At 42.0% G+C, this 17,700-nt stretch overlaps 1 protein-coding gene across 8 annotated transcripts in view; it reads left to right on the top strand.

Moving 5' to 3' along the window:
• The first annotated feature begins 3,608 nt into the window (after positions 1-3,608).
• Positions 3,609-17,700, top strand: part of LOC110962848 (BAH and coiled-coil domain-containing protein 1) — a 70,593-nt gene continuing 56,501 nt past the window's right edge. For 5 of the 8 annotated variants that reach the window (XM_022210905.2, XM_022210907.2, XM_022210906.2 and 2 more), the window contains exons 1-2: positions 3,610-3,868; positions 6,688-7,011. In XM_022210905.2, coding sequence (XP_022066597.1) covers positions 6,840-7,011 — 172 coding nt within the window. In that variant the 5' untranslated portion in view covers positions 3,610-3,868; positions 6,688-6,839. Of the gene's footprint in view, positions 3,869-6,371; positions 6,523-6,687; positions 7,012-17,700 lie in introns of those variants that run through there. The other 3 variants (XM_022210908.2, XM_022210909.2, XM_051941033.1) reach the window with 2 other exon arrangements.

Below are 17,700 nucleotides of genomic sequence, written 5' to 3' on the forward strand. Positions count from 1 at the left end.
AGGGTGCAGTTTTAAATACAGTGCCAGTCTCCAGTAGGCTTCTGGTTATGCCATATGCCACTACCATTCTAGCACTTCTTACGTAGCACCCCCACCACACACACACACACACACACACACACACACTTACCTCCTCCCATCTCCCACATTTCCATTATGCCAATCCTCACATGATTAACAAAATAAAACAAAAAACATGTTATGTGTATTTTCAACATAGAAAGCTGCTAAAATAGTTCTTACTTTGTGTGTATGTAATTTATACATAAAGATATACGTGCTTATATGTGATTCAGATGTGGTTGATTAATGAATTGGCTCAATATGGACTGTCATTCAAACAAGACTGGTCACACCATCACACACAAACATGGAGGTCATAGGTCATCGGTCACCAACCATCTCTAGGTCTTCATGTGGTTTCAGGTCTTAACTTGACACAACCAATCAGTCAGCATTAATTTTAGCTTCTGAATATTACATTTATGTGAGTCTATATAAAAAAGATTTTTGCCTATCCTATACTTCATATCCTATAGATAATTAAATTGTGAAGAAAATCCACCCCTACAACTTTATTCTCTGAGTTACCTAAAGTGTTTTGTACTGAATTTACCACTCACTAATATTTTCAGCACATGAATGCTGTACATCACGGTCAAAAGTTCCAGATGATCAGCTGCTCACAGTGCTCCTGAGTATTTTACGTGTGGAAATAAAAGCATATAGACAATGAATTTGTCTATCCAATATCCAGGGGCCCTTTATCTGTCTGTAGATGTGGGTGGGAGGCGCAGACTGTCAATCATCAACGCTTCATTGATCAAGGACAATCCTCGTTGTAAAACTGGTCTTTTTTCTTAAGAAATCTCTCACTCCGCATTAATTATCATTCTGCCTCTTGTGTGTGGGCGTGCGTGCACATGCACTTACCAGTGTGTGTGTGTGTGTGTGCGCACCAACCAACCTTTGACTATTTCACATTGCATGCACTCACTTAAGAAGAGCTCATGATGAGATGGAATTCCAGCACCTTCTGCTAAAATACAGGTTAGTATTCAAGCAATGTAGCCGACCATTTGTAAAATCTCACACAGGGGTAGTGCACATTACGCACACACTGAATGGACACACGCACACAAAAAATCTATTAGATAAGTCCAGCTTAACATCAGAAATATTTTGTATTTCTTTTTGTTATTAGAGGGCTAAGCAATGTGAACAGGCTCTTAGAATGCAGCCCTTGTGGACTAACACCAAACCTGCCAGAGATTTAATTTGCCTCTATATACACATATTTTTTGTCAGACTATCCAATTAAAAATAGAATATTCTTAATTGAATTAAGGGTTGCTAACACACACAAATCGCGATTTATTTATTTTTTGCCACAAATATTATTGCCCCACTAGTATGTTTTATTTTCCTGTGATCTTGCTGTTATATGAGACGTTCATCAATTTTTCTTTTTACTCACAATGCAAAGCTGTGGAGGACAATTATCCAATGAAAAGGAAATGCTGTGTTTTTATTCTTACATGGAAGACAAGAAAAAAAACCCATATATAATAGTCTGTATAGGAAATCGCTTAGAAAAGTGTTTTCAGTAAAGCAGAACTAACGTAAAATAATTTCTCTGCACCTCATTCTCGATCGCCTCCACATTGTCTCCACATATTATCAGTCCGCTATCTCGCCAGGTTCCGTGCAAAGCATTTTACATCTGAATTTACCGTCTACAGCCAGACCACATCCATTAAAAACAGCATGCCACGCTATCATCCGATTAACTCGAAGTAAAAAAAATACTTAAAACAAATTATATGGTTTGTACTTTCACCACAATGACCCTACCACGACAAACCTCATGCAGCCCCACTTTAAAATGGTGAAAGATTCCTCGTAGATTTTCTCCCTTAAAGCGGACATCGGCAGGGCGATCCACAACCGGAGCATTTTTATTACTATTATTTTTACCTCATTTCACTTGTTTTCACAGCTTTTCATTCAAAAATAGGCATTGCTGGTCCGTATTTAGACGAAAACTACCCTCGATTATTTAAAATATCCAACTATAATTCCCCCTCTCTGCAGTATTCCCTTTGATTCACGCTTGACTCATATGGCTTCAGGGCCAATAGGGGTCCGCCTTTGGGGCGCCTTGAAACCGCCTCTTCTTATCCCCTTTCATCATCTAACCCGGGACGCCTTGAAACCGCAGGGCCAGTTATTGCCTTTTTTTTTCCGGACAGCCCAATGCGGACTGGACAACAGCCAATCAGAGTCTTGTTTACATTCTGTGACTGACAATGCTCTGGCACGCTGCCAGCCAATCAGAACCGCACATACAAGGGGGATTCATTTGTAAACATTTAGAGTATTGTAATAACTAGCATCCGTAGTAATAACATGTTGTGAGATTTTGGAATTACTGTCTTGTCTGTGTTTTTTAGGACAGAATTAGTCTAGAAACAATTTGTCAAAAACCCTTGAATGGCTCTAAAGACTTAAAAAATATTTTTTTAATTAAAATGGACATTTCAGTGACTGCAAAAAAATTGATCAGTAACAGAAATAGTCTACTTAAGACTGTGTGTGTGTGTGTGTGTGTGTGTGTGTGTGTGTGTGTGTGTGTGTGATATCAATTAATAGTAATTATTATCACTGCTTTTTATTCAAGTGACAAACTACTACATTTAGTTTTTTAATAATCTTGAAAACTTGCACTGAATTGCACTTCTAACAATTTATTTGCTTTTGTTTGCATTCACATTTATGTATTTTGTCTCTACTCAAATACTCTTTTTGATTTTGACAAACTATAGTTACATTTAAATTATCACCTCAAAAATATCAGTTTTTGGTTTTAGTTTACATTTACTTTGACATGTTTGTCTTTGTATCATTATTCTTTGGCATTGTTTACATTTGAGTGCTTTGTCTGATTGTATAAATCTCTGTTCACGTATGTGAACAGTGTATTGCACAGTTTACACACTTTATTGTAGTGATATCAATATTTTTGTGGTTTAAATGAAAAACTGTTTAAATTTGAAAAACTTCAAAAGCATGTACTACATGCAGCTCTGAAAATGCATTAATTTTTGTTTGAATTTCCTTTTTTTATGTAACTGTTTAAAGCTCCTGCTAAATATCATGCAGGCAAGGATGTAAAAGCACCACTTGCCCTCATTTTTAGGGTGCTGTCTGCAGCCTGTATGTTGCATACATATTTATGTTTATTAGAGTAAAGTAATTTAAGATTTTTGGGTATTTTTGAAACCATGCACACACTAAAGTGCAATTCTGCTTATTTCATTTTTCCTGGATTTACATACATGTAGATACTCCAGGCCTGTTTCCTTTGCTGTGAGTTTTAAGCTGAGCTCACGGTGCACTGAGCTCTATTGTAAGTGATTTGTCCATCCCGAGCTTTAAATCTGGCGCTCTTCGCTCTGTTTAGCATCTCCAGTCACCACACTATTGGCCTGCGCTGCCGACCAATCAGAGCCCTTCGTGTCTGCGGGCGGGCGGCAAGAGCTCATTAACATGCAGGTATCCGACCAATGGGAGGGCGTGTTTACCCTGCCCCGAGACTCGAGGTACGCAGTTGCACCGGGAGAGAAACCGCTGCTCGGAGATCCGAGCCGCAATCCAGCCAGGCCGGCAGCCCCAGTCCCACTGCTTCCATAGACTGAACCAGCAGGCTTCTGCACAGCCTCAGATGGAAATACTGTAGGATTTCACTCTAGCCACATGGTTTATCTCAGATTTTTATTTTAAATGGGCGTCGCACTTGGCCTTGCACCTTCCCTCCCCGAGTTTTGTGATTTTATAATTTATTGTTATGCAAGGATTTAACATACCAGTAAGTAGTAATTTTATATACTTGATATATTTTATTTTTTTATTTAATAAAAAATTCTAGGGCCTGCTTCCTCGTTGTAAAATGGCAGGGGCTGTATTTAGTCCAAAATGCTATTTGTGACATGCTGTGCATTATACACAGTTCATTGCTATTAATTTTAAAAACAATATGAGGATGAGGTGTATCCTATGTGGAATAAATCTATTATTATTATTACTATTATTATTATTATTATTATTAATGTCCGTGTTGACGTTGGCAACCTTTGCTGATGTTTTGTTTTAATTATCCTACATTTTACAAAGGTGACAGGCTAGTAGCCCCCTTTTTTTCTCTGCTAGGCAACATTTCCAATCCATTGATAAATTGCTCATATAAATATATGTGAATAAATACATCGACCTAGGTTCCTCGTCTGTTATCAATTCCTAGTGGAGCATTTGCACATCCAGGGATCGGGAGACGTGTCTTTACACGCCCCGGCCGAGGTGCACTCCCTGCCGGCCAGCTCAGTCACGGAGGGCCGCCTTCTCTCGCTCGCTGCACGATCCAACACTTGGAGCATAATTTGATTTATTATCCGCTTTTCTGCTGTCGATGTGATTCTGCAAATGAAATTGACAGCCGCTTAATGAATTGCATTTGGGGCGTAGATCATTTGAAGTTTTTTTGGTATTATTATTTTTGCGTGCATTTGATGGACGCTCAATTCGGGCTACATTTTTAAATAAAGGAAGCGAACGTGGACATTTACGCTGCAGCAGTTCAATGTATATTTCCAACATATACGCAGCTGCAGCGCCTAACCGATCTCGTAAATGCCTAATAATTTTCTTCTTGGGTCGTTGGTGAGCGTACAGGGAAGGCTGAATGGAACAGCATGGCGAAGGGGAAGGTAATGGCCGACTGCAAGGCACTTTCTCAGTGTGGAGACAAAGGCAGTCCTCCTGACGGGCGGCCATTCACCCAGGATCCTTTACACTCCATACACTGAAAACTCAGCGATCATGGGGCTGCAGCAGAGGCTTCTTTGACGTTTTCACGTTAATAACCCACATGCATGCTAATACATTACCTTAGAAAGCCTGACGTAGGACCGATTTGTCCCTTGGACCTGCATATGGAGCGATTTTATTGTTGTTGATGTAGCACTGAATTGTAGGCTGTAGGCTGTAACTGGCTACATGGGGGATAATAGCTTCTCATTCTTATAGGCTACATTAAAAGAGTTTAATGTATACATATATTTAGTTATTTATTGTATGGTAAAATTACAATTTTGGATTAGGTACCCCCTTCAATCATTTCTTTAAAAAGAATACCCAGCAGGGCCCCAGATTGAGAATCTACTATTTAAAACCAATAATTTTTAATATATATATATATATATTTAATAATCTGGAAATATAAACTTAAGCTACCTCTTTTATTTAAAAAAAATACTCTCAGACATCACTGAGGCCCAAATTTGAACATAAGATTTAGATGAAATCAAAACCATATACGTGTGTTTATTTTAATTTAATTTATTTATCACAGAGAAATGTAGTTTATTTTCCCATCCTGACTAAATAATGCTATTTTTGTGGCATGGCAGAGGATGTAGCCTATAATGTATTTACTACTCCATTTGATTACCTGACCTGAAATAGGTCAAGGCAGATGAAGACAGTGAGAGTGCAGTTATTCACATGCACACACATACTCACACACGGGTGTGCGCACACACGTGCACGCACGCACACACACATTGAGAAAAGGCGAGAAAGGGAGAGAGAGAGTCAGGAGCTGATGCATCTCTGTTAGTTTAATTATATTGTTATTTAAAATACCTTTATGATTAACTCCAAACTTTGTGAGCTGACAGATTTATTGCAAGACTACAATTAGGAGGACGAATATGATCTGTTTTATTGTTGCTGTTTTTTTAAAATCAATTGTCAGTTTCAGCACAAACTGGATTATTTTCTAGCTTGCAGACGGTGCAAAAATATATTTGCTATTTATGCCACTCAGTGCAAAAAAAATGTGATTTTTTTACAAAAGCTGTAATAAGAGCTGGATGGAGATTAGAGTAGCAGAAAAACGCCTGCATCAATCCGAGACAATAGGACGAGAAGGAGAAGCAGGCAGGCAGCGTTGTTCACCTTGAGATGTAGGCTGAGTAGGCTTCCTTCATTTGAACCCACCCAAACAGGACAACACCCTTCCTTCTCTGACAAAACCACTCTGCTTTTTAATTTTTAATTTTTGCTGAGATTACTGTAGGAATCACGATGCATAAAAATACATAGGAGGATGCATATTAATGAGCGTTTGGAAATGAGTGACAGCTGGTAACTGCTGTCGTGCTGCTTGAATTTGAGTGCTTTTGGAATAAATATAATATGAGCAGTGATAAATGGACCAGGATGTATAGAAAGCTGGAATGTGTCAGTCTGCTCGTTGTGCCTGTGGAATATGAAGTGTTCTTGTCCATATGATTAGGCCTGTATCCCAGGCTGATCAATAGAGCTGAAGCTGAGCCCGCTCACTGGGCATTTGGACGCCTCGCTGGCCGCTTGCATCTGCGATGACTTCTTCTATGCAATCAGTTTTAGGTCGAAAACGGTGCTTTCAGCTACATGCAGTATCAACGTTAATATGACAGAAAGGTATTACAGCAAAATGCAATGAAGCGGCACTAATGATTTTCTCTTTTTTTTCATAGCAGGGCTGCAATGTCAGTATTTTTGCATCGTGTTGTTCTTATCTGGGATTTCCAGCTGTTGTTTTTCCCCCTTGATAATAAAATTTGTTTTTGATTTCTCCTCTGACAGAAAAGATGATCGGGGGCTACGTTTTTGGCTGGAGAAGCCTGCGATCGACTGAATGCAACACATAGATACGAAGGGAAGGATTATTATATGGGTTGCGTTTGATTTTTCTGACCTGCCCCATCCGGATTTCGGATTACTAAACATTCTTCGGAATGGAAGGACGGGATTTCGCTGCTCCGGCGCACCTCCTTTCGGAGCGGGGCGCCCTGGTGCACCGAGCCGCCTCTCGGATCGCTCCCTCGGGCCACAGCTCCGTGCAGCACGCCGGTCACTTCCCGCCGGGGAAATACTACCCCTCACACATACCAATGGCTCCCCACTCAGGTTAGTCAAGCATCTATGTATATTTTGTTTTGTCCCACAGAAATATTGCCCCCCCACCCCACCCCTTCCCATAGCGGCAGCATTTCTCCTTGAAAGCTGGCTGTTGTTTCAGATGCTGTCCTCACAACGCTGCGCTGTAAAGCCTGTGTGCATTTATCAGCGTGGATAATAGACGATGGCCTGCTTGCGTGGTGTCGCACAAAGCTGATTATTTCTGCACAAAAGAGAGTAATAGACGAGGCGCTACGTTGGGGAGGAAAGGGGGCTGCTCAGGTGTGGCTTGTTGACAGAATTCACTATTCAAATATGAACTAATAAATCAGATGAAAATTTGATTTGCTCTGGCGCTGCGATGAGGAATTTTGATTAAGCTGAATCAACATTTATAGCTTAAATATCTCCAAGGCAATGAAGACATCTTTGTTAAACTGTCATTTGATAAGTTAGGTAAATGGCATGGTATTAATATATATATAGATTTGAAAAAGGCATTTAAAATTTGTTTTAGTTTGCACGTAGGAAGTTGGACAGAGCATGCTGGCACTGCTTTCCCCACTGGCTCTGGTTGCAGAATTTGAAATGAGATTTTGTCACTTCACGTTAAATTGATAAGTGTCAAACCGATGCCATCACTTAACCAAGAAGCTCTTGTGCCACACTCGGAACAGAGAAAGGAAGAAGCTGGATGAGCAGGTCTGCATGGGTTCCAGTGTGTGGAGGTTACAGGAGGGGAAGAGCAATGCAAGGAAAATCCTCCTTCTATATTAGGCTTTGAAGTGTTGGGGTGCAAATGTGTTCACAGTGCATGCATCAGGTTTAACAAGTCACATTGGGTATCGTGTACCCAAATGTGCACGTTTACAAACATGAGTACACACACTTGTGTCCACACAGACAACTTGAAAACTGCTGAAATAAACAGCAGCTGAAAGATTTTCAGAAATACAACAAAAGCAGCTCCAGCACAGTCCTCTAAAAACACTTGGCTGTGCTTAATATTGACAGTCTTACTTGATTTTTTTTTTTAAAGAAATCATCATTTATGTGCTCATATGTGCAATTTCATGCAGATGTTGTATTGGATTTAATTAAATATGTAAAGACATTTGATTTTGCATTCAGAGAAAGAAACAAAAAACAACAACCATAAAAGAAAATGTATTCATTTTACACATGTTTTAATGAAGTGGATCACAAAATCCATGTTATTGTTTTTATTTTTTCCTCCCATGTGAAACAAAAGACATTTAAATAAGATGAGTCGAAACAGTGGCGTATTGATTGCATCAAACACTTCCACTTCAGAAACAATCGCTTTTGAAAATATGTTAATGTGGCCTCTGAAAACATAGGTTTTTGTGATGCAGCTGAGGAGTCTTGGGTTGCTGGAAAGCAAAGGCATATTTAGCTCTTTTAAGTTATTTTATATAGCAGCTAAAATTATACCAGAATCAGGTGGGCTCAGTGTAGATGGTTAAATACAGCATCAAAGTCACCTCTGACGATTTGTCCTGCACTGCTTTACGTTTCGCTTGTTTGTTTATTTCTACCATTAATATGTCATTAAACTGTAGGCAGTATTGTAGTAGGCTAACCAAGATTTTTTTTTTCAAATTCATTCTGTTTGCAAAGATTTTGAATTCATTTGCAAAATCGTGCTAAACATGAGGCATAATTAGTCATTCAGGAGAATTCATGAGTATTGTTCGCCATTCATCGCTCACCATTCATGTTTGCTTTTGGCAGCACACACAGACACACACATGCACACAAACACACACACATACAGTGCCTGCATCCATATGTTTTTTTTTTTTAAATTAATATACTTTTTAATTTTTTTCTTGAAGTTTTGTCCAGAACATGAAGGCTAATGCTGGCCACAGGGTGAACAGTTCCTTCAACAGATTTGGTGTTTCTTTTGTGGCACTGCACAGCACCAACATGAAGACCTACCCTCCAAATGTCATCACTGTTCAATGAGCAGCACAGGTGGTTTATTGTTCTCCTCAGTCGCGTCAGTGATGCATGGGTGTGACTGTAGAGCAGCCTAATACCATCAAGATCTGGAAAATGATTTAATTCTTTACATTTCAGGCATTTGATTGAATCAACATAAAGAATAATTCAACACAAGTTCCTGTAATTTCAAAATCGTCCCTTGGCCCCAGTAGAATTATTTAGTTATTGCGCTCTGCCAGTGTGCAATCCTTGATTTATTATTTTAATAATATTTGAAAATGTCAAGCATGTCATAATGAAAATAAGCGAATGAGACATGAAACATTATTCAGAATTATTCATGGCATGTACATTTTTACGATGGTAATTTTGTGAAAACACTGGATACTTTGTGTTAAAATGGAAACACTGTAGAGTGCTGCCTTTAATAAATCTTAATTCTTCCTATTAGAGTGTTTAGCATGTTGTTTTGAGGTAAAACAGGCTCGTTATCAGGCAAATACTCATCAAGCTGCTTTTAAAAAAATACCTGCACTTGGATGAAATGACTGATAAGTCATTAAGACAGCAGAAAATGTACATTTAAAATTAATGTGACATGATTAAATGATTAAAACAAAACAAAATGTACATTTCTAAATTTCATTTATTTTGATAAAATTTAATTAAAGAAAAAATGTACTGTATTCTTTTCCATTGTATTTATTTTTAAAGATTTTGATCCTGCTATCAAGTTAAAGTTCTTGTTGGCGGTTCTTTTATTCCCCAGTTTTCTCAAATGAATGCAATCAAGTCATTGGCTGCAAGAACCGTCAAATGCTTGTAGGTTGTCTGACCAAACTGGTCCCAGACTGTTCATCTTGACAGGGCGGGTCATTAGTGTTCCTTCAAGTGTCCTGTGTGCTAGCGACATTAGCACAACTGAGCATGTTGTTTGCTGAGTGTGTTCGGTTTCTCTGCACTTTCCCCCCGGGGACTAACTTGCACACTGGTTCACATGAATACTTTACAAAGAGCATGAATATTTCAGGGTTGATGTAAAAATGCATTCAGAGGCAGGTTTCTGATGTGGCTCCTTGAAAGGGCTCCTCTGACTTTGCAGAGGTATTTATTGTGAGCGCTCCCTTCGCCCTCGCTGCTGAAAAGAGTGATGGCAGTTGCAACACTCTCCCTTGGCATCGTTCCTTGCAGGGTTACAAAATTTCAACATATTTTGGGAGAAGATTTCCTTTCTTTTGTCCACACTGACTTGTAAGTTTGGTTGCAATCAGGCAACAGCAGATACGAACACACACTTCTACCTTCTTGCCCACTGAACCATGTTACTTAGACGCGGTTGAGGTTCCGTCAGTTTACATTTTCCTCTGTCCATCTTCACCTACTACAAGCCAGTCATTTGTAATGCATGTCAGGTGGTCGATTTATAGTTTACACTTGCACTGGGTTCTGGGAATGTGACATTGGAGCAACTTCTCCCTCTCTGTACTTGCTGATACAGTGAGACACAGACCTGTAAATGCATCTAATGTGGTTTAATTCAGCCAGTTCATTTACAAGGACTTTGAAATAGTAATTTTATCTTCCGCTGGCTCCGGCACGGAGTTGGAGACGGTCTTCGCTTGGCTGTGAGGCCAGGGTTCAGATGTTGGATAGTGTCAGAACAGGAGACACAGTGGAGCTGTCTTTACTGCTGGCATTTATGGCTAGGGGTTCATCTTTCAGCCATATTGTTCTGATCAGTGTGCTCTGGCTGAGGTGTGGCTGTGTGAAAACAGCAGGGGGTTCAGAGGCTGTCCATGGCTGAGCTCTGCTCTAAACACCCCATGTAATCAAAGGTCACATTTGTGTCATCTCACTCGCTGAGCCTCCCCTTCCTTTACATCTGCTCGGTCTCCGTTTCCATAAGCTGTCCTCTCTCTCTCTTCGCCTCCATTTTTCAGTCTCCTTTCTTTGCAGCAGGAAGACTCTTGTGTCTGGGAAGTGGTGGTCTTCCTGCCACTTCTGTTTTAGCCACCCTCCCCTGCCCCTGGGCCATTGTTGCAGACCCCAGCTTTGTGTGTGTTTTACAGCTGCTGTTAAAGATAAAAAACAGTCCCTTCCACCCCCTTTATTGTTTTCTGGTAGGATGTCCCTGTCATTCCCTTGCTTTTTATGTCCTTGCTGGATATCTGAGTAGCTCCCCCCTTCAAAGGTTAGCCATGTTGTCTGCCTTCTCCCATTTTTTTTGCTCCAAAGGAGAATAAATAACTGTACTGAGACTTTTATTGAATGTCTCATTGCTTGAATATCCCATGGGTCTGTGGTTGCTGAGAAGACGCTTCAAAGACAAACACAGGTGTTTGGTGGAGTTAGCAAAGGGCTGGTTACAACCAGGGTCTTTAAAAGAATAAAGCTCAATGAGTGGGAGAGGGTTGTTTGTGGGAAGGGAGGCTTCTTCTTCTTCTTCTTCTTCTTCTTCTTCTTCTTCTTCTTCTTCTTCTTCTTCTACTTCTTCTTCTTCACCTTGGCCTTGTAGTTGTTGTTGTGAGCACTCAGAGTTCATACCTTGCTTCTCATACCCCCTAATCTTTACTGACTCCAAACAAGAGCAGTGGCTGAAGTGTGTTGCATGCTTGGCGTAATTATTTAGCAGCCCAGCACCACTGAAGCCTTTCCCTGTCATTTCTCTCTTACAGTGGTGAGAGGAATTCAAATGTGAGCCTTACCTGAGGAAAAACATAAATCATGACTATCTGAATGTTACATTAAAGAGCTACTTGTATACAGAAGCCGCTGTGGTGGAAGTACAGTGACAGAACATGGGTCTCAGGCCAAGTTCCAGTTGGCTCCAGCTTTGTGAGCTCCCTCCGTTTTGTTGCTTTGGTTCCCACTCCAGAGTGAGAACCGTGGCCTGTTGTCACGCTCGTTTGTGAATTGTGAGATGACACCGTTCGGACGGCTTGTCACTGGAGTCACCCCGAATAGTGGAGGTGTTGTTTGGCATCCTACACCTGGCTGAAACAGCACCTTGCCCAGTGCTGCTGCCATCTGTCACCTTACCCTGACACACCCACTGGAACCCAAACGCCTGGCAAGGGCAGTCAACTGTTTTTGAGAGGGTAAGCCCCTACATATATTTTACTTCCAAGAGTAACATGCACTTACCATGTTTTGAGTGTATTCAAGCATCCGTATAATTAAAACTCCAGCAAGCTGTAGACTTTTCTGATTATTTTTTTTGTCACTACTGAATTATCATACCAGGTGTCCAATAAACAGTCATCAAAAAATAAGCAACAGCATCTGGAATTCATTACACCCTGGCAATGCAAATGGCAGATTTGAAGTCAGATAGATGATTTAATCAGTTCCTGTAATTTTCTTTGCTCATCAGTGAAACTGTCCACTGTAAGTGAAGGCTTATGCTGCCCGAAAAAGAAAGAAAGAAAAAAAAAACAGGGATCTGGCTTTGCAAGAGGATTTTGGCGAGCTAGTGGCCATGTTGCCTCAGATACAAGCTCTTCAAACAGACCGCCACCCACACTACGCCGTGTGGCGTGGTGCCACAGAGCCCTTGCCTCGAGCATGGGGTGTGTACACAGGACAAACACAAAGGAGACCCACGGGTGAGAGTGACGGGCAGGGTAATACCTTCCTGTATTGGATTTCAGGGCATTGGATTTCGAAACCCTCTCATCTATTTTTACGCTTGATGCAAGGAAGTTAGAAGTTGAATTAAGAATTAAGGCTTTCATTCACTTCCCATGTCAAACACACACCAAAAACTTCAAATTGTTGCAAAATTTAGTATACTGATACATTTCCCCAAAGTGAACCACTGCTATTTTATTTGTGATTTGGATCTCTCTGTGGGTTGCTCTTTCTGTCCCCCCACCCTTTTCCCAGTATCAGGCTGCTTCTCATCAGGCAACCCCAGACCCACCTCAGCTCATGGCCGTATTGCATGTGACAGCTGTTAGACATTGTTAACGGCTCAAGCAGAAAATCCAGATTACTTGTTTTTTAATTTCTATTTTATTATTGTAATCGTTGAATGAAAAGAAAAGAAAAGGGCTGTTGCCCTATTGTTGTTAGTGGATTTGTGGTCAGTGACAATACTGCACTCACATGAATGTGTGTGTGTGTGTGTGTGTGTGTGTGTGTGTGTGTGTGTGTGTGTGTGTGTGTGTGTGTGTGTGTGTGTGTGTGTGTGTGTGTGTGTGGGGTTATGTTTGGGTTGGTGGGTGAGTTTGCATGCGTCCTGGGCTACGTTCTCCAGACGAACCCCCTCCCACTAAAGCTGAGGCACCCTGTGGTTGACTGTGAGGCCTAGACAGGTGCATTGTTAACCCTCTAACGTCTGAGTCTGTCCCTGCTGGATCTGCGGCTAGTGGTCCTGGAAGGATTGTGTAGTGGTCCCAGTTTATGCTGCATACATCATAAGCACCAACAGTGCAGCTCTAATAGTGTGTTCTCTCTCTGCACATGAGAGAAGTTTTGAGAATCACTCTTTCTCATCTGTCAGACAGCAGTTTAACGTGCAGTGTGCCTGTGCAGGCTTAAGTTTCTGCTGTAGCACCAATATGTTGTTAATGTATGGGATTATTTTAAAAGGGAAGCAATTACACAGCAGCTGTTCCTGTACATTGCTTCCTCTTTGCTCCTCATTGTTTATGTTCTGCTGTACATTTTCTGTATTCTCAGCTTCCCTTTTTGAAATGACTATGATCCATTAATGATAGTATGTGGTGGAGGGGCAGGTGACTTCTAAATATATGCAAAGATTTGCCATTAAATATACATGCAGTATGCCTCTCAAGGATGTGTCAGCCCATTTGTGAGAAAACAAAGACTAGCATCAGGAATTCCATTTTAATAAGTCTCTTGGGACCATCCAACCAGATGCTTAGTCCTCAATCCAAAGGGGACTTGTTGCTCTCTCGCGTCCTCCCTCTTCCTCTCTGTCATGCTCTCTCTCTCTTTCTCTCTCTCTCTCTCTCTCTCTCTCTCTCTCTCTCTCTCTCGCATGCATGGATTTCCAGACGTCTTTCTGTCATGGATTAGAAATACCCATCCTACTCCCCAAATTTTTAGACAAACTTTTTATTTAGTCCAATCACCTTTTCTTGCACCATTTTCATGTCTACATGTTCACCCTTTTTTTAATCCACATTTACCTGCATTCCTACTCCCCCCTTCTCTTTGACATGCATTGTTTCCATGTTTCTCACAGTGGATCCCTCTCTGCTGTCCACTTCATTCTGCACTTTTCCTTTTTTTTTGTCCCCTCTGCCTGGTGTGACCACTAGGCTACACTGCCTCCTCTCTCTGATACAGTGCACATCCCAAGGATCTGGGGCAAATGACTGGCTCTGCAGCAACAGATGTGTGTTTGTCTGCTGTTGCTGCATGCATTAGCTTCCTCTGCTTGCCATGCACGGCCACTGACCTACCCTCTGGTAAATGTTGGCGGGAGGGGGAAGGGGAATGAGTTAGTTTGTCCAAGGAAGAGAGAAAAAAAACGACAGACAGACAGTGCGAGAGAGGAAAGCGACAGCAAGACTAGATGCACACTGTCACATGCTGTCACACACTTACTGGTGCATTGCAAACAAACACATGAAAATGAAGACACACACACACACACACACACACGCACACGCACACGCACACGCACATGCACATGCTCATGCTCATGTGCATGTACACACACAGAGAGAGACACACACAGCATGAACACGGCGGGCGCATCTTGCTTCCCAGGAGGCCACGGGGCCAGTGGGACAGAGCAAGCTTGAGAGTCTGGTTCATCTGTTTACATCTAATTATAGAAACATGACTATTTCTGCAACCACTGCTCCAGCTTTTTTATATTCTTGTGAGAGTGAGAGAGACAGAAAGAGAGAGAGAGAGAGAGAGAGAGAGAGAGAGATGGGGGGAGAAAAAAACAAAGCTTTGACAGCCTTTTCTCACAATGGTGAACGCTTATCTCATCCCCTCAGTGCTGCTACAGTCTGCAGTCTCTCAGTACAGTACAACAGGACACAGAGAGGGAGGGAGAGTGTCTTGTATTGTAAGCCCTCTCATCCTCATATAACATGAATTTGCAAATTTGCAAGACAAGAGCGGCAGCAAAAAAAAAAAAGAAAAGAAAAAACAAAAAACAAGATGTACTCGCTCCATTAGTCTTGATGATCACTCCAATAAAAAGAGAATAAATTCTTCACCCCTGCCCTTTGGGCTCTGGCTTCTGTCCAGAGGAAAGCGCTGTCCATCACGACAGTCAAAACAAAAGGAAGAAAGAGCTGATGTTGGGGATTAGTATTGTTTAAAATGTATCTAGTATTGAAGAGACAGGGCCAGTGCGGTAGTTAATCCTCAAGCTTGGTGGCTGATATCCAGCTGAGTGGCTGTTGTTTGCCAGGGGGGGCCTGGAGGGGGGAAGGAAGCTGTCAGGGAGACGCTGGGCTGCCCGCGGGGGGGGGGGGGGGGGGGGGGGGGATGCCAGGTGAGAGCTAGATCAGATCAGGGCAGGGTTGGGCCTGTGGGTTTGGGCCAGACAGGTTGCAGCCTCTTCTCTTGCAGGTGCTTTCATAAAGAGCCCCCAAGGCCAAATTCACAGCCTGCTGGATGCAACCTGAGCCAGGTGCTCCCCATCCCCCACCCTAATACATAACCACCACATAATGGAAATGTGTGCTTGCATACACCCCGCTGCCATCACTCGCCCCACCCCCTTTATTGTGAGACATGGCAGGTAAATTAATTGGCTATGAGTATGTAACATATATGCCGAGATAAAGGTGCGCTGTCTGGCCGAGGCGTAGCGTAACGGCCGTAATGATAGCTCCATTGTGCTGATGTTGAGGGGGGTAGTTAGCGGCACAGCCAGCGGGGCCTTTGCTGGAGGGCTGGATAGCCTCTGATTAATAGTGGGGAATGCTTTGAAGTGACACCCAAGTGCACCCGCTCACAGGCTAATAGCAATACCATCAGTATAGGGAGCGCTCCCTCTTCCTCCGTCTTCATTAGCTAACGTTTCCCCAGCACTATCTTGCCACCCGCCCCTTGCACGCCTGCCTCTTCTACAGAGAGCCTTTAGGAGCTCTCAGGGTTTTTTTTTTGTTTTTATTTTTGCAATTGTTTCATGATTTCACTGTCATTTATCTCTGTCACGTTTGGTAAAATAGGAGTTTCTTTTTTTTTTTTACTTGAAGGCAGCGAGGGAAGGCAGAGAGGAAGCCTTTACTCACAGGGCTCCACTGCCACTGCACAGGTGAACTGTGGCACAGCCTAAAGACTCATGGGATTGATGTGGCACAAGTGGGACATGACTAGGGACTATTCCCAGGATCCATTTTGATCTCCCACACTGACAGATCAGCTACAGCTGTGGATATGTTCCTGTGAGTCTCTGTGTGTGTATGTTTAGGAAGCTGTGGCGGGAGGCAGGGCTGGGTCTGTCAGCTGTTGGAGTAAAGTAAACTATTAGCAGTGGGAGAAGGCAGTGTTTCCAGTGAAGAATTAGAACCAGTTCTAATTGCAGTGAGGTTGGGCTATGATTACATGCTGGCTAATGCACTGACAGACCTCTTACTTGGCTGGCTCTCAGAACGCTGCTGAAATGGCTGAATGCCTTTTGGTTATACAGCATAATGGGAGGGTGTGTGAGTGCACTCGTGTGTGTTTGCTGTGTGTGGGTGGCTGCCCGTGTGTATCTGTGATTAAACTTGCTTTTAAGAGTGGTTGTCTGTGCTTTTTGCATGTTTTTGTGAATTCTGCATTTTGCGTGCATATGTGTGCGTGGGTGTGTGTGTGTGTGTGTGTTTTCTGTGTGGTAACTGCATTCTGCTTTTTTTTTCTTGAGTGCCTGTCATTATTTGTAGTAGAGGCAACTTTTCTTTCCGAATCAAAACTCAGCTGGCGCAACTGTCTCTGAACAGTACAGAAGGAGTGTGTTTTTGTGTGTTTTGAGATTTTTTTTTGTGAGCGCATGTGTTGTATTTGTGTGTGTGTGTGTGTGTGTGTGTGTGTGTGTGTGTGTGTGTGTGTGTGTATGCCTAGGGAAACAGCAATCAAAGGAGCTGTGTGGTGGAGCGACTGTATAAAAGGAGCGAGAGAGGAAACAGAGTGGCAGGCAGCTGAGAGGGCAGCATGTGGGGGTGGACGGGGGGCTGATGCAGGTGCTTAATTCTACCTCATCCCTGGGCATTTGATATTCCATCCATCTTTCTCTCTCCTCCACTTCTGCATGGGGCTGTTGGGGATGTTGCAAATCCACCTGCTTCAATTACAGTGTTGATTAGCTGGTAGGTCTGTGACAGTAATCAGAATAATAACCCACAGATGGATTTATACATGATTATATTGTAAGTCTGTTGCAAATTAAAAAAGTAAAAAATCAGGCATGAATTTTTGGAAGCATCGTTTTCACATTTTTTCCACCTCATAATTTTAATTACTCCTTTTTCTTGGTTGTTTGTGGCACAGCCTGTACTCAGGTGTGCACAAGCAACCTTTCGCAAGAAGCTGTGGTTTGGTGTTTGACTGGAAACGTGTTGTAAATCACGGCACATTCCCAGCATATGGGATGACAGTTATGGGAGTGCATCTGCTGTTTCTTCATCAGAACCCTAGGCCTGTGTTATCTCTCTTTTAACTAGACAGAAGGAATATAGACATTATTGTGGTTTATCCACAGGGTCAGAAGTTTAGAGAGAACCTTCTCACACAGTCACAGGAATTTAG

This window comes from Acanthochromis polyacanthus, chromosome 21 (assembly GCF_021347895.1).
Source record: "Acanthochromis polyacanthus isolate Apoly-LR-REF ecotype Palm Island chromosome 21, KAUST_Apoly_ChrSc, whole genome shotgun sequence".
Classification (NCBI taxonomy): Eukaryota; Metazoa; Chordata; class Actinopteri; family Pomacentridae; genus Acanthochromis; species Acanthochromis polyacanthus.